The sequence below is a fragment of the Petromyzon marinus genome, unplaced genomic scaffold (assembly GCF_048934315.1).
Source record: "Petromyzon marinus isolate PM22_M1 ecotype Great Lakes invasive population unplaced genomic scaffold, UKy_Petmar_22M1.pri1.0 PM_Scaffold_19, whole genome shotgun sequence".
Taxonomy (NCBI): domain Eukaryota; kingdom Metazoa; phylum Chordata; class Hyperoartia; order Petromyzontiformes; family Petromyzontidae; genus Petromyzon; species Petromyzon marinus.
In genome coordinates this window covers 1,478,320-1,501,546 of record NW_027423157.1, presented here as the reverse complement: position 1 = coordinate 1,501,546, position 23,227 = coordinate 1,478,320, and the positions used below count along the sequence as shown (strand labels likewise).

Genomic DNA, 23,227 nt, shown 5'->3' with positions numbered 1-23,227 from the left:
TGCTCGCCCCTTTAATCCCTCTAGCAGCACCCCACTTCCCCTATCCCACATCCCCCCTCTCTATCTCTCCCCCCTTGCTTCCCAACACTCTCTTACCTATATAGCCTCTTGTTACAACAGCCCTTTTTTGCCCACTTCAGCAATTTTTTCTGTCTGTGGTTGTCCCACCTGAAGAAGGACGCTTGTGTTGCGCCCGCAACGTCGTGATTTAATTTAGTTATTTTATAGTTTTACCTCCAGCGCTGTCCTACCAGACAGTCTCGCCCCCTTCACCTGATGAAGGCCGCTTGTGTTGTGGCCGAAACGTCGTGAGAATATTATTGTGTTATTTTATTTTATCAATTTATTATTTTATTCTCATTCTACGTGACTTTACCGAAAGAACCAAAGAAGAGGAGGTTACCTACGTGACTTTACTGAAAAAAAAACAAAGAGTATGAATCCTGTAACACTTGTTTGTGCATGGTATTCACCCAAGCCTCATGCATCATGGGGTCAAAAAAAGCTACAGGTGCAGCCTTGCAATTGCTTGCTCAAGCCACTTCTGGAAGAAGGGGGCTCCCATAAGAGGGGGCCCCTCTAGAGATACACCCTTTTACAGTCCCTCTCAATGTATTTTAGCCTACTCTTTCACGCTGGCCGGATGTCTTAGAAGACACGGGAGTAACCACACTTTACCGCGCCACAGGCGACCTGCCGATCGACTAAATGTGGTGCACCCATTAATACTGCTCAGCGCTCCAGAGGCGGTGGAGGGGATGAGGATCTTGACAATGAGTTACCCGTTTTGAATGCGCCTCTGCTTGAGGATCTTGGCCAGGGAGTTGAGGCCACGCAAGCTGCTGGTGACCGGGTCCTTCCGCCCGGCGTCATCCATCATTAGCTGAGCCTCTGCGTACGTCAGAGACGCCTGCGGGGATACGATGAACACACCACGGGTGAATCATGGGGTCCTCGCAATTACACAATGCCCACGCCTGATCCAAGCCCAAGCCAGAACTCAACAGATGTCTACGTGGCTCCCGATGACCACTGAGGGTTACGCTCACCCAAAGACAGCAAAATTGATATTTTTTGAATTCTCAAAGCTGGAATTTAACCAAATTTAGTGCAATGTAATTTGGTGGTTTTTTGTGCAGTGAGTTTAACACGTAGGCTTTCGTGATCAATATCATCCATAATACAGGTTTTTTGGGCTAGATTGTGTAAATACATAAATGTGTCGTTAAACCCGCCACCACCCGACACAGCCGACTAGTAAGGGTTGTCACATAAACAGAACGTGGCCAATTCGTCACTTGTACAACACACCGGTGTGCTGTACTCGTGACGAATTGGCATGTTCTGTTTACGTGACAACCCTTATTAGTTGGCTGTGTCGGGTGGGGGTGGGTTTAATGACACATTTACATATGTATACGATCTAACCTAAAAAAAAACCTGTGTTTTGTGCAGTGATTGTTGACTGGACAGAGACCATCAACTCACTACTTTCATGTTCTACCTCGCACCTCCGATTAGCACAGTTGGCTACGTACGGTGCAAAAGAAGTTCAACATACATACTGCCACTTGTGAACCCGGTTCTTCTCGCTCCACTTGTGAACCCAGAGGTGCAAGCTCAATGCTCTGACCTCTCAGCCATCCGGAAACCTCAACTGCACCAACATAGCAAGGCATCGATACAATAAACGTGAAAGCAAACGAGAGTTTTACAAAAACTGAACGTCTGTGGGGGTGGGGGGAAATCACCTTGGAATTGATGATGCTCTTGGTAAAACGTGTGCTCACGATCTCATCCTTTGGAGTCATCTCCCATATGCACGAGAACGCCAGCCTGCACGCGCACAGCACATGCACCGTCGCCATTCACCGTCGAGTGGCGGAGTCGTCATTGGAGTGGTGCAGGGTGTTCACTCAGGAAAGCCTCGCAAAGTCTCGAGACTCTTTTTCAGGAGGGTCTTGCCAAGTTTTTGGTAGTCGAGTCATTCTTTCAGCAGCGGGATGTTTGGCCAAATACCGGTTTGGGTTGTTACAAATTATTCAACTGGAATATATACGTAGCAACCATTGTTCGACTGCAAAAGCTTTGCAGTACCCTCCCGAAGTTATGAGATTCAGTGAGGCTTTCCTTGGTTAAGGATCATAGTAGTAATAACACGTTTATGTTAGCGATGAGAGGAAACCTGATAACCTGGAGTCAACCCATGCTAAATAGGGGGAGAACATACAAAATCTACATGGAAAGGCAACCAAGTCGGGCATCAATCCTAGGCCATTCTTGCTGTGAGACACGTGTTACTATTGTGCCATCCTGGTTTGGCTGCTTATGTATGTACACATGCTTGTGTGGATCTGTACAATGACACTTTAACAGTGCCACGCATCATGGGATTACATGTGCACCTGGCAACAACGCACGTTAGCTGCTGAGTATGGGTTGCAATGTGCGCACTCGCGAGTTAACAGTTGTTGGTGCATCTCGACGGTCGATGTTGGATCTCAACGAACACAGGTTTGAGCTCAATAACTCTGGCACCATATCAATCCTCTGCAGGCACACAAACACATAAACGCAAACACTTCTCTGTCAATAAACACAATCTGGCGAATACATATGCACCAACTCAACGAGTGTTTTGCAAGCAAACCCACACATGATTAAGTCGCCTGCAGGTAACTGTTCAGCAAGGAGATGTTTTCGTGAATGCCAGTTAAGATTGTATGGGTTTTATTTAGAGGAAATCTGATGAATGCAGAGGAAACCCATTCACTAACAGGGAGGAGAAGACGCCTTCTACTAGACGTCTGTCGGAAGTCGCTCACTCCACATGCATGTATAACCTCCACCATAGCCACTTCAACCAAAGCACAATAATGTGAAATGAAATGCACATCCATTACTACCTGGTGCATTCATTGTGAACCAGGCATTCGGTCAGTGACGTGGACACTTAGGCCAGTGGGGTCTTAGCCATGGCTTGGCTCAGGCTTGGCTCTCGCGCAACATGCATTGAGATTATTTCTATTATTTTGGCTGCTATAAATGTGCAAATGATGGGCCACTTTGTTGAGCTATTCATTTGTGGCCAGGTCACTAATCAAAAATAAATCAATGCCTCAGTGGGCTTTGCCTGGTAGGATGGGGATGGTTTCGTTGTATTTGTTTGTGTTTGGGTTATTTGTTTATCTTTCTTGTACTTTGCACTACTATTATGTTGTTTCACTGTTTGTTGTTGTAACGTTCTTACCCGACTCTACTGGACATGTGAAAAATAGCTTTATAGCTCATTGGATTCCTCCAGTATAAATATTCTGATTCTAATTCTCAATAAGCCACATCAAATCAACACTTAAAACCTCAGCTGCCTCTAAGCATGGTTCCAGCCCTGAGCCTCTGTGTCTCTTGTGCCTCCTCGTATATCTCTGCATGCTCCCAGCCACGCTCAGAATTTCCGTGAGCTGAGCCTGAGCCAAGGCACAGCTGAGCCACTCATACTTCTTTGGAGGCAACGGAGCAGATCAAGCCAGAACCGAGCCATTTTGAAGTCAGTCCTGAGCCGAGCAGAGACCAAGAATACGGGCACTAAGGCAACAATGTTTGGAAACTTAATAACGGGAATATTGTCCACCCCTTTGTCAATCCACTGCAGGATGAGGGCTTCTCCATGCCGTAATTGGTCGCGATTGTCATTTGACCTTGCTTTATTACGATGGTCAATGCAGGTGGTGAAGGGGAGAACTTGGGCAGTTTTTTTAGATATCACTCTGTACCGGTGTTAGCCATGACTGGAACTAAACCAGCTTGACAGGATAAATGTGCAGTGCACTTATCATTGTGCCACTAAACTCCCCTTGTCACCTCCGCTAGCATTGACAAAACCATGAAAGGAATAGGCACGAATTACCGCGACCGTGACCACGATTACCACCACCAAATGAATACCTCGGTGTTCCCATTGTCGAGCGGTTTGCAGTGTAGGGCATCGTCGATGTCTGTGCAGCCTGGAGGATCCACACTGCAGATGGACAACGCACGGAGGTCCTCCCTGCCAGCCTGGTCCTTGTACGGGACACACACAGCACCAGGTTCAACAAAACGCTGCCTTACAACAAACAAAATACAGGGTGAGCCATACATGGGTAAACCAACTTCATGCTAATGGCGTTCTATCTTCTCAATAGGCGACTGAATATTTTGAAAGTACAGTCCGTTCTCCTATAACTCTGCGTGTTTTCATATCGTGAATTAGATATAATGCGATGAATGCATTAGGGAACACATTTTTTTCATAACATGGATGCGAATTGGATAAAAGGCGATCGAGTGAACAGAACTGCGTTGTGCGAGGCAGAATAAGCGGTTGTACGGTTGCCTCGGTGTAGCATCACACAAGGCGGGATGTTTCTGGATGCTTCTAGATGCTACTCACGTACCCGAAGTCTTTGTTAAGCCTGCGTACGCATATCACGTGTTATCGCGGACTGTGCTTTACCCTATATTATTTATTATGCGATTTTTCCACAATTCGGTGTTGTTCAGGAACGCAAGTACAGCGTTATAGGAAAAAAGTCTGTAGTCCCCTTGCTCCATTTATTTCTGTACTGGACCATCTCCACGGCTACTGCAGAGTCCTCCATATCCTGGCTCACCACTTTGATCCGCATCTCTCGAGGCCTGCCTCTCGGGTCTCCGCCCTGGTGCTTCCATAAGTCCGTCGCCTTCCTTCCTCCGATGTGAATTTCCTCTCTTCTTACGATAATGTGTCCGAGCCATCGACTTTCTTTCAGGTCGACGGCTTTTCTATATCCGGTCTGCGGTAAAGGTGTAGAGCCCCGTGGCTTCTCGTTTATGCCAGTGCAGCGGAAGGACCTCGACTGGAGGGAGAGCTCCAGAGAGGCCCTCTAGAAGGTATTCTACGCAGGCCAAACATCTTGAAACTATTGAGGTTTGACAGCACGATGATGATGATGGGGGGTGTTTTCGCATTTGTCTATTGTCAGGGGCCTATACGTCGGGGATCCACACGTCATTGGCCACACCAAAGGCCACCCAGGGGCCACCAGTGGCCCGTGGGCCTTGTAATAAAGAGCACTGAAGTAAAGGATTCTCACATGCACGACCGAACACACCAACACACCGCAGGCGTAAGAATTGAACTCAATCGATGAATTGACATATCGTCACATGTCTCATGCGTACCTCTGCTGTGATGCTGAACGTGGGAGGGGGCAGGCATGCAAGTACGGCCTGGCTGAAGGGCTGGTGTGGCACGTCGTGCTCCAGCAGCAGCACCTCTGTCTCCGTCTCCTTATCCCCACATTCGCCCAGAGAGCGCACAAAATGGCCCTGCACAAGCACACCGACGATTAGCACGGTTGTCTACGTATGGTACGGAAGAAGTTCAACATGCATATGCACATACGTGGCCAATCGTCACCGGTATCCCTGTTCCACCGGTACATTGGAACCCAGACAGCGCAGAGCTCTCGAGGTGTCTGTGGTCACCCACTGGCTTTTTGCCGTGTTGAACCAGAACCAAACCGTGATATGCTGGCCCCACAAGGCATCCAAATCTATCCGGGGGCCGAGGAAGGCCAGGGGCGGGGCTAGAGACACGTTAATTGTGTGACGGCAGTCGGTACACCACGGGGACGTGGCACCACAGCGTCATCTGCATGTGCCTAGACTTGTTCAAAGCATTGACCGTCCATGGCATGGATCTGCTTTTGCAGTGGATAAACAACCTGCAGCCTACTAAACCGTGCCAGCCATGGTGCCGCTCGGTTGTGCAGTGGCAAATAGGTATGAAAAGCACAACCACAATGCCAACCTTGTACCTAACGTACATTATGTAGAATATTAACCGGCATCTGTTTAAACAAAGATACAACCCAAAGAATACATCTTAACAATATATTTAACTTTTCACCAATTTTGTTTCTCATTGTGTTAATGGTATCACACAAAACAAGCAATCTATACAAACCCTTCGTGGTCAAGGACGACCCACAGGCGCAGACATAACAGAGCTACTTCTAAGATCCATTGAAGTGAAATGCAGTCCAAATTGTAGGGGGGCAGTGCTTTTCCAACCACTCTGCCAATCAAAGTAATGTTCATCACATGGCAGTCAAACGCAGTAGTTTTCTCAGAGATTGAAATTAAACAATAGAAGTGCACGACCAAATTTAATATCGTTTTTGGTGCAGTTATTGGTGACTGGGCTGAGACTATCAACTTACAACACCTTAATAACCTAGGTTGAATCACAGGTGAGTTTGCCATGCTTTCAAACAAATAAATCACAGTGGTGCCAGCTCATCCACCCTGACTTCCAATTCACCGTGTCACCGTTCGTGTTTTGGGTTCGACGGCTGTATTGCATACAGAGCCACGTGGCCGCGCGTCAAGTGACAGAAGGATGAGCCCGACGATGCCGACCACGGGACGGACGGGTGAGGTGTCACGGCGTGCGGGGCGTCACGGTGCAGTCGTACGTTCGGGTAGCGGGAGTGTCGCAGCCAGTCACCGATGGCCACCACGATGCGGTGGGCCTGCAGGGACGCTGCTTGTCTTGTCTCCACCCGCACTCGTGGCATGCGGCGGTCCGCGGGCGTGAACAGGTGGCGGGTGGCCTGCAACACGCACAAAGAGCCCCCAGTAAGGCATTCAACAAACTGTTTGGGCGAGTGCCGTCAGCACACACCTATTCAAGCTGGTACGGCAAACGACGGGGTGGGTACGGCCAGCACCATGCCCGACCGCCTTTGTCTCCACAGCGCTGATGTTTACATGCCACATCAGAGACTCATTTATGGCCGAGTCGACCTAGGGAAGGGCCCAAGACAGGTTCAGACATTTGCCGCTGTTTATTGGTTATGAGCGATAAATATAATCCAACTCGGGTCCCAGAATTCGTAGCGCAGCGCGCTAACCGCTACATCACCGCTCCCCACACGTACACACACACATGAAGATCAGCCCACCTCCTTGATTGGGCTGGGCATGAGCATGCCGCACAGCGGCCTCGAGTTCCGCTTGATGATGCCGACCACTTTGCCAGTGGGTCGACGCATCTTCCCACTTTCGGCTTTCAGCTGGAGACCAAAACAAAGAACAAACATCGTGTTGCTTAATCTAAGCAAGAGCGATGACAGCAGCAGCAGCGGCTGGGATAGCACCGGGAGATGACAACTCAAACTCAAATGAGCACTCACCACAGTGGCGTCTCTCTCACACACTGAAGTAATTAAATAACTATTTTTTTACCAGCTCACTGCGTAACACAATACAATTTGGCTTACAGGGGAAGGAGCAATCCAAAACAATAGCGCTTAACCTGCGGATGTGGTTTCATGCTGTGTCTCATCAATGTCAATAATGAGACTGACGCTTTGTTAAAATGACAAAAGATCACAGTGAGGAGTCCTCAGTAAATATTTATAAGTTAAAACAGTTCTGGCGATTGATAGAATCAACCGGAACACGCCCATCAGATACCACACGTTTAAAAAAACGCGTAGGCTGTTGCGACCAATATTATGTACAACAAAGGTTACCCTCCCATCTAATTCACAATTTGATGCTTAATCTCTCGATTCTTTATGATTTCACTTGCAATTGTGATTGACATTTTCTCTTACCTGCTTAGCACATCAGTCACCCTATATGTGTTTAATGTTTACGTAACGTTTTTATAAGTATAACTGTGCAATGATCAGTATATAAATAATCTGCCCAAGCCAACTTGCACTACATGCGATTTCACATCTAACACTTGTTTATGTTTGTGAAATATTGTCGACTTTTCATAAACCACGGTTGTTTTTGTGCCAATTTCAATTAACTTCATTGCTGTACTTTATTATGTTTTGCATTTTGTCACTGTGGTATGTATGCATGTAGAACTTATTTCGCACCGTACACAGCCAACCATGCTAAAAAGAGGTGCGTGGCAAGGACTACAATCTAAATACAAAAAGCAGTACTAAAGAAATTAGTTTTCAATATAGAGGCCACCCTGTGACCCAGGTCACTCTCGCAAATGATACGTGTCCTGATCTCTTGAGTTCTAATTAAGTTAATTAAAATGAACATTAAAAAGGAGCTCAGACCGTGGAAGCGACGCCGTGTTGAGCCTGGATATGCATAACAGGTGGTATAGGCTCTGCGCCAAAATTGCTGGCAGCAGAGCGCAGTACAGCAAAATGAACTGTTATCCTGTCCTTCTATGCTCCTGATCTATGCCCCCCCCCTTCACCAACCCGCACCGAAGTATGGTCAAATAACCCCTACGTACATACAAAAATAGTACGAAATGATTAGCACTCCTGACTTGATTTTGAAGTAATGTAATGTAAAGTCATTTAATAAACGCAAAATCAAGCTAACAGCATCTCTAATGTGGATTGTTGTCTGGTCACACGGTGTTCATTATGTCTAAGGTCTCTCTTGAAATGGTTGAGTCTTTGTTGTTATTCTTTGTTTAAACTATATTAAAACTATTTAAAAACTATAAACTAAATAACTTTACCAGGTAAGGACCCTGAGAGCTATATAGCTCTTTTTAAGTGACCTGGCCACAAATGATCGTTCAATGAAGTATCTTATCACATTTGAAATTGATAGCAGCCAAATACTCTAAGTGCATGTCAGATTGTAACTGTGGAGGGAAAAGCCGGAGGACCTGGAGAAAAATCCATGCGACCACGGGGAGAGAGACACGCACACTGCAGGTGTCTGGGTTTGATTTTGGTTCGGCAGTGTTGGCGCTCCACTCACCACATCCTCTTCATTCTCTTCTGCAACGTCCCCTGCGACGCCCTCATCGTGCAGGACCAGCGAGGAGGGGGCAACCCAGCGCTCCTCGGGGAACATCTCCACGCACACGATGTCGTCGTGCATCGCGCGGTTTAAATGCTGCAGCCCCTGGATCAACACCTGCACGCAGGAAAAAAAAAGATCCCCCCTATAGCCTTAACAGACCGCTGGGCCAAGTGCTGTTAGAGAGCAGCATATACAGTAAAACCTTGGATTGCGAGTAACTTGGTCTGCGAGTGTTTTACAAGACGAGCAAAATTTTTAATAAATATTAATTTGATAAACGAGCGAGGGTCTTGCAATACGAGCAGCTTTGTACTGCCGAGCGTCACGTGATCACAACTAATATACGAGTGCTTTGATATACGAGTGCTTTGGATTACAAACACGTTTCCGGAACGAATTATGCTCGCAATCCAAGGTTTTACTGTACAAGAGTGAGCCCATGAATCTTCTGAAACCAATGTTTTTCAGTAACATATGTTCAAGCAGGGCAATTTCTGGACTGGGTTTTTTTTTCCAACAAAGGGCCAATGTACCTAATTGTTATTTAACGTTACATTTTGGAGGTGGAAATAGACCATTCATTTTGTTAACAAAGTAGTCACAACCATCATTAGACCTCCTTTGCCAGTACCAAAATATAATAGGGTTTTTCCCCTTTTTTCTGGCAACAAAAATGAAACCTTTTACAAGGAATCATGTGTGCATTAACCACAATACTTGTGGTGAAAATGCAAACAAAAACACACTGATAATATTTGCCATATATGCGTACGCCTTTTGGCGTCCTCTGGCCTCGCACCAATTGGGTCGAGGCTCAAAAGAAAGCCGTCCCTGGTGTGGACCAATCAGTCTCAAGGACAATGCATATATTATCATAGTGTGTTTTTTGTTTGCATTTTGACCACAAGTATTGTAGTTAATGCACACATGATTCCTTGTAAAAGGTTTCAGTTTTGTTGCCAGAAAAAAAGGGAAAAACCCTATTATTAAAGTAGTCACAATTAACGTATATACTGTGGTTGTGGTGGCGTAGCTATCGAGTGTGCAGGCAGTGCAACTGCACCAGGACCCACAGGCCGGGGGGGCAGGAGCCAGGCTACGACACCTACGTAGGGTGCAAAAGACGTTCAAAATACAAATATTTTAGCCCAGTAGCTCTTAACCTTTACTGCAGCCTTTCAGTAAAGGTTAAGAGCTACTGCTCATGCCAAGAACGCTATGCCACTGCTTCATTATAAATTTGTTTTTAAAACTCACACAGATACGATCGAACAGCATTGTTCCTTCCGGACGCAGGCTTGTGAAACGTGTACCTCTTTATCACTGTCACCGTCCCCTCGCACCCTCAGAGTCCCCTCCAGGTAATTCTCACGACTCGCAAGGAAGGTTCCCTGGACAAACCGGCCGGAGCGCACACCTTGCTGCAGCTGGGACAGCGAGAGATGTTCGGGGAAGATTACCCAGGACTCCACCACATCCTGCACACGTACACAGCACATGCACGGCACATGCACGCGTCAACAACAATTTTGCAACCGCCATCACGTAACGAAACGAAGGATCCATTCTGATTTATCTCAGAGCAGTACGGCCATCCGTGTTAGAGAACGTTCCACAAAAGCGGATATCATAGAGCTACCTCTAGAGTTTCACCCTTCCGTCTCTGCTTTTTGATAAATATGCCACGTTATAAATCTAGGATTTATTTGATTCATAATAAAGGTTTTTGGGTTAGATCGCGTTATTTATAAATGTGTCGTAACCCTCCACCACCCGACACGGCCAATCAGCAAAAAAAGTGTCACGTTGACAAAAGACAAATAATTCACTACTTTAGCCCACCGGTGTGTTGAAGAGTGAATCCAATTGAGTACTCAAACTGTAAATGTTGTGGATTCACTCTTCAACACACCGGTGGGCTAAAGTAGTGAATTATTTGTCTTTTGTCAACGTGACACTTTTTTTACTGATTGGCCGTGTCAGGTGGTGGAGGGTTACGAGACATTTATAAATAACGCGATCTAACCCAAAAACCTTTATTATGAATAATATTGGTCGCGAAAGCCTACGTGTTAAACCGATTTATTTGATTGATTGACCATTGCTGGTGAGGATGAGACATTCTAAAAGGGAGCTGTTTAACACGTATTATTTTGCGACCAATATTATCCATAATAAAGGTTTTTTTGGGTAAGAGCACGTAAATTGGTGTAGTTAACCCGGTACAGCCAATTAGTAAGGTTTGTTACGTAAAACAAAACGTGTCAATTAGTTACTACTGCAGCACGCCAGTGTATTGGAGAGTAAACCCACAACACTTACAAATCGAGTATATCGTTTCCCTGGCGATTACAACCAGCGAAACGTCGTACTCAGCGCAAGGCAAGTGTCCCTTTCTTCAGTGAGGCAGCTGGATGCAACGCGGAAGTGAGGGGTCGGACAAGGGTACAGGCCCGCACCAAAAATATGAGGGGGGGGCAGAGCTGATGCACGCATACGGAGTCTCACCTGCTCCGAGGCCAGTGCCAGACGGTCAATCAACTCAGGGTTGTCCAGCAAGCTGCGCACGTATTCCTCCACTGGGGGTACACAGACACGCGCAGATAAACGCAGAAATTATAATTGGCGACACGATTTACCGGACGATTTAGAGTGCCACCCAAAATGTAAATTTGTTACTTTTCAAGTCATGCCTGCTGGATTTATTAATTTTCCTGTTCAACTGAAGCACTGTTTAACAAGAGGCACTACAGACTTGATTCAAAGCTTTCGTGACTGCAGGAATTACTCTTTGGTTTTTTCGGTAAAGTCACGTATAAATAAGAAATAATAAAATAACATAATAGCGTACGACGTTTCGGTTGCAACACAAGCAGCCATCATCAGGTACAGAAGAGCTAAATTTACGAGAGAGAGGAAACACATAACCCCAGATGTATATACAGACACACAAGTAGGGGGGAACTAACACAGATACAACAGGGGACACAGAGAGAGAAGCATACTAAACAAACAGGGTTTAGCGCCCGAAACGTCGTGATTTGTTTAATTTTATACCTATGTTACTTTACCGAAAGAACCAAAGAGTATGTTTAACTGTGTCTCTGTGACTGTGCGTGTTTAACTGTGTCTTTGTATGTGACTGTGTCTGTGGTGCACGTCTTTGTTGCCCTTAATATGGCTGTCTGGGTGGCGAGTGGTCGCTCAGTGGTTAGTTCACTGCGCTACGAACCCAACGGCCAGAGTTCGATTCCCGCTCATGGCCAACACCAGTGACAATTATCTGAACCGGTCTTGGGCCTCCCCAGGTGGACTCAGTCTCAAATGAGTACCTGGTGCGGTGTGTAAACATCTACACTGGGGAGACAAAGGCGGCCGAGCGTGGTGCTGGGCACCCACCCCGTCTTGTACCGTGGCCGACCTTCACAGAAGTTGCCCCAAGTTTGTTGAAGGCCACACAGGGATTTTTTTTCTTTTTTTTAGTGCATCCACCGCGACCTGGCTGCGAGGAAATTGCTGGTAACCCATGGACACATCGCCAAGATTTGCGACTTTGGGCTGGCACGGGATGTCCAGCTTGACCCCAACTACGTGGTGAAGGGCAATGTGAGTCCTTAACCTTACTTAGCATCATCAGCATCATTATCAGTATCGCTAATGTCATCACCATCATCGGGATAGAAGGCCCATCACTTTAATTGTACTCAATGTTTTTATTTTATTTTGCACAGCCCCTAAGAAAAAAAGAGTGGGGGTGCTGCCACACACGGTGGTGCAATGGCTCTCCCACCCTGGACTTGCAATCCAGAGGTCGGTAATTGGATTCAATCTCTCTGCTCTGCCGACAGTTTAAAATATGGCGCAATTTTACAAATCGCCTCCCCCCCCCCCCCACCATGTGGTACACGGGGTAACTGGCCCAGAATAACAACCTGTGGTGGTGACCACCAGGCTAACTACACTAATTACAACATGACTAGCTACGACAGACCGGGACCACAGCTCGGGTCCAGGTCCACGTGTTGGAGACTCGGTAGAACGTAGACGCAGACAAAGGTTTCTTCAAGATGAACAACAACGCCAGTCCCTCTAGGGGACCCGGCTTATATTCTCTGTGGCGTGGCTGGCTCCGCCCTTGGCCACGACCACCTTCTAGAATCCTCGAGCAGCAGGATCTGGACCCCGACCACGTGACCACCCCTAGCCCCCACTTGGGGCCCCTTTGTAGACTTAGCCGGTCACGTGTCCTCTCGGGTCAACCAGAGTGCCATGGCCTTTAGTAACCCCTTTACTACGGCCGGCATTCCCACACCCTATCCTGTCGGGCTGGCACTGCACGCCAAGCGTGATGCCATCCAGCTGATCAATCAGCGCTGACCGAGCCCTTCTAGGGCCGGTACTACACCTGGCACTACACAGTGACATCCCGTGATATCATTACACATTTAACCCTTCAGGGTAGTGGAGGGCTAGATTACGCTAATTTGGCCAGATGAATGTGGCCTCAGGCAAAAAAACGTATGACGAATCGCGAAGCATCGCCCTGAACTGAATTTACTGAACGTATTGTTGTTGTGCTTGTGGCCATGCGGTCATGTCTCCAGAAAGCATGTTCCATGGGCTCTACAAGGTGCAGAGCGACGTGTGGTTAAGGGCATTTCCCTGTCCCCAGACGACTTGCTTGTCAGTTTTGATGTGCTTTCCTTATTCACCAAAGTTCCGATACCTGACACCATCGCAATCACTGAAGACTTGGTTCATCAAGGACTGCATACTGATGTACTCCCCCTGGTGAGACACTGCTTAACCAACACATATTTCACCTGGAATGGAACTTTCTACAAATAAACTGAGGGCACCCCAATGGGCACCCCCCTATCTCCGGTTGTAGCCAACGTTTTCATGGAGAAATTTGAAACTGACGCCATCCAGACTGCCACTCTACGCCCGACGTTATAGAAGAGGTACGTGGATGACACTTTTGTCATCTGGCCACATGGCTGGCCTGCTCTAGACCAATTCCTCGACCACATCAATTCCATATACCCAGCCATCAGATTTACCATGGAAGTCGAAAAAGATGGCAAGGGACCCTTTTTTATGTCCTAATTAAAAGGAGAGCTGATGGTTCAATGAGCCACTCTGTCTACAGTAAAGCTACCCATACGGATGCTTACTTAAAACCGGATTCCCACCACCATCCATCCCAGAAGAACTCCCTCATCAAGACTCTATACCATAGAGCCCAATGCATTTCCGACCAGGAACACATTGCCAGTGAACTCAAGCATGTACACCAAGCTCTCAAGGCTAATGGTTACTCCGACTACACAATCCGCAAAGCCATCACTCCAGCCATGAAGAAGGATCCTCTTGAGGAGCCATTCAAAACCATCACCTTACCCTACATTGCGGGGGTCACAAATAAGATCTCCAAAATCCTGAATAAACACAAGATCCAGGTCCGATTCAACACAGTACATAAAATCCGTGATCTGGTTCCGTCTGTAAAAGATGTGGTTCCAGACATACAGTACCTGGGCGTCTACAAACTAAGTTGCCTTTGTGGTAGCAGTTACATTGGAGAAAACAAACGACATATCTCGGACCGCATCCGTGAACATAAAGCAGACTTGAAACACTGTAGGACGAACACCTTAGCCGTGGCAGATCACTGTTATAATTCAGTGGGCTCACATGACATTGACTTCTCCAAGACGGAGGTTCTCTGCAAGCCATCCGGCTTGTATTTTATGGTGACTTTCAGACCGCAGTCCATTCGCTGGCACTGCCTCTTCACACGACGATCAATGGTATGGTTTATAGCATGTTATATAATAATACAAAATAGTATAACATTGTAATGTTTAACATAATTCATAAGGCAATATATAGTATCGTAATTGTATAGTGAATATACAGCAGTGTGGTATACAGTAGGGTTGGTAGAATAATACATAGTGTAATATTACAAGTCTAACATTTTACAGTCTAAAGTATAGGGTAGTGTAAAGTAACGCATTGTATAATTCAAGGGTGGGTTTGTCTATGGTAGTGTATATTACGGTGTATAGTTGTGTAATGTAGGAAAAAGTTTAGTTGGAGACATATCAATATACTGCATAATGTTCGAGCTTACATTGGGCTGTGTATACGATATTATACAATGTAGTTTAGATTGGAAGGTATAACATTACAATGTATAGTAGTCTAGTTTATGGCATGGTTGTAACGCAACACAGGACAGAGCAGCACATCGTGGCTGTTTCTCCCCCCTCCTCCGTTCCGAGCATGGATGGACTCGTCCGTCTGAACGAGGCTCGTCGCTCTCCGTGGTGCTAACGTTGGAAAGAAGGAAAAAACCGCCACCCTTTTTTTCGCCATATGGCATTGTAATGTATAATGACTTATTGTTAGTAGCTCAGCTGATTGGAGAGTATATAGAGTTTATTGATAACATTGATGTAGTTTATATTTTAGTTGTATTAATTCGTTTACTATATGGTATTCATTATATAGTGTAGTGTATACCCAGTTACTTTATGTTTATAGCTCAACTTATTGAAGAATATATTGAGTACATTTATTATATTGATGTAGTTTATACTTAGTTTTTTCACATCGGTTTATTGTATGATAGTTGGGTAGTTGCAGTCCTTTAGCGTCCATAAACTAAACGCCTCTGTTGAGATGTAAACTTTGACTTTAACATAGCTATTTCCGTGACCAGTCACATGCTAATCCCTCACATTAACATGATGCTAATCTCCCAGTTACATGCTAATTTCTGACTTTAACACCCTGCTGATCCAACACTTTAACACAGCGATTTCAATGCTAAATTCTCCTGTTTGATATGTAAACTCCTTTGTCAAGGCGCTTTACCTCTCCCAGCGAGCTTAAAAGACGCTGCGAATCTTAGCAGCAGTTATTGAAGCGCTGTCGTCCTACAGTTCTGTTCCTTCACCTGAAGGCTACTTGCGTTGTGGCCGAAACGTCGTGAGAATTTATTTTTTTATTATGTTTTATTTTTATTATTTTATTTCCATTCAACGTGACTTTACCAAAAGAACCAAGAAGTTGCATAGAGTTGTTGCATGCTTGGGCTCCAGATGCCGAAATTACCTTTTAAAAAACGGCTACCAGTCTCATCAGATCTCAGAAGCTAAGCTTGCAATGCCCAGCCCTGATGGTAACCCGGGGATACAAATTAATGTGGAGAAACAAATGTTCGCTTGTGACGACCAAGGCTACGCCTGTCCTCCCAAGGACAGGCCTCACTGATTCCGAAGACTTTTATTTTCAGGAGGGTCCTATTATTGCAGTAGGGAGGCGATGTTGTGCTGTGCAGTGCCGGAGAGTAAGCTCATGCAGCCGGTCCACCCTGTCCTCTCTCCTCCCGTCAGGACGGGTCGGTCACAATAGCGTTCAGAAACACCCTCCACGTCACAAAACAGTTCAATTTCTCAATCCGGAGGTCAGCTCAAATCTGTATTGTGGGCGTTCCCTTGTACTCTACTGTCTACGTGGGGCTCTGGGTCCAATCCCCTGATCACAATTGCATTCACTTAAATAATAATAAATTCTCCTGGCCACCCATAGAAAATAAGAGTGCACAATTATACGTGTGATTCATCACAGGCGAGCTCACACCGGCTACACTTACAGCTTAGGGCCTCGCATTAAGAGAGGGGGGGGGTCTCTAAATACGAAACAAGAAATAGACACGAGGTTTAGAGTTTTAACATAATTGTTTAATAAATAAAGATCGGTGAGAAAAAAAGACTCTCCAAAGCAGTTATTTTCATTCTGCTAACAAAAATATACAGGCATTCATAGAAGGGGCCTCTTAAGCTTGACAATGGCATAGGGCCCCAGCAATGCCATCATCCGGCTCTGCTGCCGAGTGTCATCCCAATGAAGTAATTTGCAGGTAACTTTAGCATTGGGATGCTTGGCCAATACCCAGTTACATTGTGATTGTGTGTTTTCTAGCTATGTGAGCAAACTGGATAACCCATACAGAACAAAGGGGAGAACGTAGAAAACTCCGCAAAGTGCCAGTCGGATAATTAACCAAGGCCCTTCTTGTTGCGAGGGTCAAATATCACCGCTGCACCACCCTGCCACCTGAAACGATAATAGTTCGCTTATAATTTTTTCGTTATTTGAGTGTGTACATTTATACGCGATAATCACGTCTCATCTCAAGCATTTGAAAAGGGCACCCACAGTGGCAACTGTTCTCTGTGTGACACACGGTTATTCTGCACCTAACCTGTAAGCAGGTCAAGTGCTGTTTGCTGCGAGCAATCCCAATTGAGTGAGTCGCAGTGAAGTTTTTTTTTACATGCCAATTTTCGCCTGTGATGCTGACACACGATGGCCATACTTTATTTTAACTAATGTCTTGGGATCGTTTTTATTTTTTTACGTTGAATTTTATTGAGTAAATCACGAGCCCGTTACAGTGCACCACGGGACTGCACGTCATTCGAGTGGTGCATTCACAATGCAACCGGACCATTTATTAGGGGGGGCTGACGCGAAGGGGGGAGTGAGGCCCGCGCCCCCCCATAAACTGGGGGGGGGGGAGAGCGGGGCATTGTGACAGGCGTATTGTAGTAGGTGTAATCTGCTCCACGTTTGTCTTGATAAAGGAGACCTGTGCAACCTGCTCGGTGTGTGATGTGCGTGCTCCTCGGTGTGTGATGTGCGTGCCGCTGGATGTGTGATGTGCGTGCTCCTTGGTTTGACGTGCGTGCTCCTCGGTGTGACGTGCGTGACGCTCGGTGTGACGTGTGTGGGTGTAGGAGAGGCCCCTTACCCTGGCGCATGGCAGTCGATGACAAGTTCTACCGCTTGATCTGCGATGGCTACTGCATGCAGCCACCCCCCTGCTGCCCACCGCAAGTGTAAGCCGCCCCCCCATACCTCCCACACCAGGTTTTATCCACTGCTGGACTGATGCGTTTCTATTGTGGATGCAGGTGGCTGACGGAGGAGAGTGCGAAGTGTTTGTTCTGGGATATTCTTTGATTTTAATTGTAGTGATTCAATTAATTGATTGAACAATTGCTTAAGGGTGAATTACGTGATGTGTTATTGGCAGTGAGTTGTGCTGGCTCGTTCAGTCTCGTTGACACGGCCATTATGAACCATCTTAGTCTGGAATGTCCTACTTCCAGCCGTACGTGCTGTTGCGACCCACAGACTCCTCACATACAATGAGGGAAAAAAGTATTCGATCCCCTGTTGATTTTGTACGTTTGCCCACTGACAAAGAAATGATCAGTCTATAATTTTAATGGTAGGTTTATTTGAACAGTGAGAGACAGAATAACAACAAAAAAATCCAGAAAAACGCATGTCAAAAATGTTATAAATTGATTTGCATTTTAATGAGGGAAATAAGTATTTGACCCCCTCTCAATCAGAAAGAAGTCTGGCTCCCAGGTGTCTTTGATACAGGTAACGAGCTGAGATTAGGAGCACACTCTTAAAGGGAGTGCTCCTAATCTCAGCTTGCTACCTGTATAAAAGACACCTGTCCACAGAAGCAATCAATCAGATTCCAAACTCTTCACCATGGCCAAGACCAAAGAGCTCTCCAAGGATGTCAGGGACAAGATTGTAGACCTACACAAGGCTGGAATGGGCTACAAGACCATTGCCAAGCAGCTTGTGAGAAGGTGACAACAGTTGGTGCGATTATTCGCAAATGGAAGAAACACAAAAGAACTGTCAATCTCCCTCGGCCTGCGGCTCCATGCAAGATCTCACCTCGTGGAGTTGCAATGATCATGAGAACGGTGAGGAATCAGCCCAGAACTACACGGGAGGATCTTGTCAATGATCTCAAGGCAGCTGGGACCATAGTCACCAAGAAAAAAATTGGTAACACACTACGCCGTGAAGGACTGAAATCCTGCAGCGCACGCAAGGTCCGCCTGCTCAAGAAAGCACATATACAGTGAGGGAAAAAAGTATTTTATCCCCTGCTGATTTTGTACGTTTGCCCACTGACAAAGAAATGATCAGTCTATATTTTTAATGGTAGGTTTATTTGAACAGTGAGAGACAGAATAACAACAACAAAATCCAGAAAAATGCATGTCAAAAATGTTATGAATTGATTTGCATTATAATGAGGGAAATACGTATTTGACCCCTCTGCACTTGGTGGCAAAACCCTTGTTGGCAATCACAGAGGTCAGACGTTTCTTGTAGTTGGCCACCAGGTTTGCACACATCTCAGGAGGGATTTTGTCCCACTCCTCTTTGCAGATCTTCTCCAAGTCATTAAGATTTCGAGGCTGACGTTTGGCAACTCGAACCTTCAGCTCCCTCCACAGATTTTCTATGGGATTAAGGTCTGGAGATTGGCTAGGCTACTCCAGGACCTTAATGTGCTTCTTCTTGAGCCACTCCTTTGTTGCCTTGGCCGTGTGTTTTGGGTCATTGTCATGCTGGAATACCCATCCACGACCCATTTTCAATGCCCTGGCTGAGGGAAGGAGGTTCTCACCCAAGATTTGACGGTACATGGCCCCGTCCATCGTCCCTTTGATGGGGTGAAGTTGTCCTGTCCCCTTAGCAGAAAAACACCTCAAAAACATATTTCCACCTCCATGTTTGACGGTGGGGATGGTGTTCTTGGGGTCATAGGCAGCATTCCTCCTCCAAACACGACGAGTTGAGTTGATGCCAAAGAGCTCCATTTTGGTCTCATCTGACCACAACACTTTCACCCAGTTGTCCTCTGAATCATTCAGATGTTTATTGGCAAACTTCAGACCGGCATGTATATGTGCTTTCTTGAGCAGGGGAACCTTGCGGGCGCTGCAGGATTTCAGTCCTTCGCGGCGTAGTGTATTCCAATTGTTTTCTTGGTGACTATGGTCCCAGCTGCCTTGAGATCATTGACAAGATCCTCCCGTGTAGTTCTGGGCTGATTCCTCACTGTTCTCATGATCATCGCAACTCCACGAGGTGAGATCTTGCATGGAGCCCCAGGCCAAGGGAGATTGACAGTTCTTTTGTGTTTCTTCCATTTGCGAATAATCGCACCAACTTTTGTCACCTTCTCACCAAGCTGCTTGGCAATGGTCTTGTAGCCCATTCCAGCCTTGCGTAGGTCTACAATCTTGTACGACATCCTTGGAGAGCTCTTTGGTCTTGGCCATGGTGGAGAGTTTGGAATCTGATTGATTGATTGCTTCAGTGGACAGGTGTCTTTTATACAGGTAACAAGCTGAGATTAGGAGCACTCCCTTTAAGAGTGTGCTCCTAACCTCGGCTCATTACCTGTATAAAAGACACCTGGGAGCCAGAAATGTTTCTGATTGAGAGGGGGTCAAATACTTATTTACCTCATTAAAATGCAAATCAATTTATAACATTTTTGACATGCATTTTTCTGGATTTTTTTGTTGTTATTCTGTCTCTCACTGTTCAAATAAACCTACCATTAAAAATATAGACTCATCATTTCTTTGTCAGTGGGCAAACGTACAAAATCAGCAGGGGATCAAATACTTTTTTCCCTGCCAATGAACATCTGCATGATTCAGAGGACAATTGGGTGAAAGTGTTGTGGTCAGATGAGACCAAAATGGAGCTCTATGGCATCAACTCAACTCGCAGTGTTTGGAGGAGGAGGAGGAATGCTGCCTATGACCCCAAGAACACAATCCCCACCGTCAAGCATGGAGGTGGAAACATTATGCTTTGGGGGTGTTTTTCTGCTAAGGGGACAGGACAACTTCACCGCATCAAAGCGACGATAGACGGGGCCATGTACCATCAAATCTTGGGTGAGAACCTCCTTCCCTCAGCCAGGGCATTGAAAATGGGTCGTGGATGGGTATTCCAGCATGACAATAACAAAAAACACACGGCCAAGGCAACAAAAGAGTGGCTCAAAAAGAAACACATTAAGGTCCTGGAGTGGCCTAGCCAGTCTCCAGACCTTAATCGCATAAAAAAAATCTGTGGAGGGAGCTGAAGGTTTGCGTTGCCAAACGTCAGCCTCGAAACCTTAATGACTTGGAGAAGATCTGCAAAGAGGAGTGGGACAAAATCCCTCCTGAGATGTGTGCAAACCTGGTGGCCAACTACAAGAAACGTCTCACCTCTGTGATTGCCAACAAGGGTTTTGCCACCAAGTACTAAGTCATGTTTTGCAGAGGGGTCAAATTCTTATTTCCCTCCTTAAAATGCAAATAAATTCATAATATTTTTGACATGCGTTTTTCTGGATTTTGTTGTTGTTGTTCTGTCTCTCACTGTTCAAATAAACCTACCATTAAAATGATAGACTGATAATTTCTTTGTCAGTGGGCAAACGTACAAAATCAGCAGGGGATCAAATACTTTTTCCCTCATTGTAGAGACCCACAGACTGCTTCTCTCTCTACAAGATAAACATGACCAGTGTTTCTGCACTACGTATGGAGATGCAGTGGCATTTAGACGCCGCTGTGTGAATCCATACTGTAGATATTTTATGCCTTCATGACCCTCTACCTACTCACCCCCCCTCACCTCCCTCGCCACCTGACCCCCTTCCTCCCCCTGTGACGTCATTAACATCATCAGCACTCATTCAACCATTCTGAGAACGAACGCGCACTGGAAGAGGTGAAAGCGCAGACCGAGCTTGTGCGCGATTCGCCTTCCTCGCACCCTCACCGCACCCTCCCCTCGCCCCACAGCCGCAAGGTGATGCACCGCTGCTGGAGCTACGCGCCGTTAGAGCGCCCCACGTTTGAGGCGATCCTCGCAGAGCTGAGACCGGCCTCCAACCATGACAAGATCGACAAAGGCGAAGAGGTCGGCTGGGAGCCGTCGTCCGTTCCATCCGAGCACAGCTCCCTCGCTTGCTAGGATCGCCCTCGCTACCTTGTCCACTCTAGGGGTGAAGTTTTTTTTATTATTTCAAAGATTACCGTGCTACATTTGTTTATTCAGGGAAGTCTCACTCTTTTGCAGGAGGGTCCTGTCCAGCTTTCACAGAAGGGGGCGATGTTGCCACGGTGTGTAATCCCTGTTTAAGTAATTTGCAAGTAAAATCTTACAATTAGAATGGGTTGTTCTTTTTTGAAAGCTGAGAACCCTGAGAAAACGCGTGCACAACAGGGGAAGAACATGCAAAGTCCAAAAACTCTCACTTACACGCAAAGACAAAGATCCCCCCATGTAACAGACTGTTGGAGTAAGTGCCGTTATGAGCACTTATGCAGGCCAGCACAGCATATGGGGTTTGTCTCTGCCAGTGCTGATGTTTTCACAATGCACCAAGTACTCATTTGAGGCCGAGGGTAGGTCCAGGAATGGTTCAGATAATTGCCACTGGTGTTGGCCGTGAGCAGGAATTATGCCAGGATTTATGGCTCCATAGTACAGCTCGCTAACCCGCTGCACTAACGCTCCCCGTAAACATCGGTAACATAAACAAACAACAGCTCGTACAAATACAAGAACAAATACAAGAACCCCCCCCCCCCCCCCATAAGGTACATCGTGTTGTTTTGATTTCACGACTCGGCGCGACTCGCAAATACTCAAAGCGAGATGCTCGTGGCTAGTAAACAGGTGTCCAGTAGTCAATCCGTGTTTACTAAAATCTCGTGGTTGGTAAATTAGCGGTTGGCAATGGATTCCTGTAGATGTATGCCTCTACTTACGAAAGGGATGCGTTCTTCGAAAAACGCACGTAAAACAAAATATCGTAAATCGGAATGGCTTTTCCGATTAATTGGATACGAAAAACTTGCGATGTTTTTCAGACAGTTATTTCTACTATAAACCCAAAATAAACACCAATATTTCACAATGCAAAAAATAATAAAGAACAAATATTACAATGGTTGAATAATAATCAATTAAAAAAATAATTAACATCTTCAAGGAACTCACCAAAAGATCTGCATGTTGGAATGACTGGAGAGGTGACGAGGCGTTACTTTTGCACTATGGGGATACTGTGACACTGTCGTGGATGGATGACAGCTTTTTGCTTGATGATCTCATGGTGCGTGCCATGTGATATATTGTTTCCGCTGAAATTCTATTTCGTAAGTCGAAAAGTATCCTTAATTTGTCAATTTCGTTTTCACTAAATTTCGTGAATGGAACATTCGTAAATCAAAACACAAAAGATTTCCTGTACAACCAATATAGACTGTTGGGCCAAGTGCAGTCGTCAAGCACCTAATACAGAAAATAAAAAACACGTGCATTCATGCACAACCACGTACAAATACACGTGACAATTATAAGCACATGCTCTCAACAGAAATTACAAATGTTATATATTGTGCTTTAATTATTACATTTTATATTAGTGTGTCTTAATATTACCATCATCACCACCATCATCACAAAATGTATCATT

General features: G+C 45.9%; 1 protein-coding gene across 1 annotated transcript; it reads right to left on the bottom strand.

The window, feature by feature from the left end:
- Window positions 1-795: 795 nt before the first annotated feature.
- LOC142922843 (exosome complex exonuclease RRP44-like) lies at window positions 796-11,062 on the bottom strand. The gene is made up of 8 exons (XM_076063785.1): window positions 10,143-11,062; window positions 8,785-8,943; window positions 6,990-7,100; window positions 6,501-6,638; window positions 5,203-5,349; window positions 3,946-4,062; window positions 1,752-1,836; window positions 796-910 (listed from the first exon to the last, which is right to left on the bottom strand). Exons 1-7 carry the CDS (start codon window positions 10,326-10,328, stop codon window positions 1,795-1,797), a joined length of 900 nt encoding a protein of 299 aa, XP_075919900.1. The 5' UTR covers window positions 10,329-11,062; the 3' UTR covers window positions 796-910; window positions 1,752-1,794.
- Window positions 11,063-23,227: the final 12,165 nt, after the last annotated feature.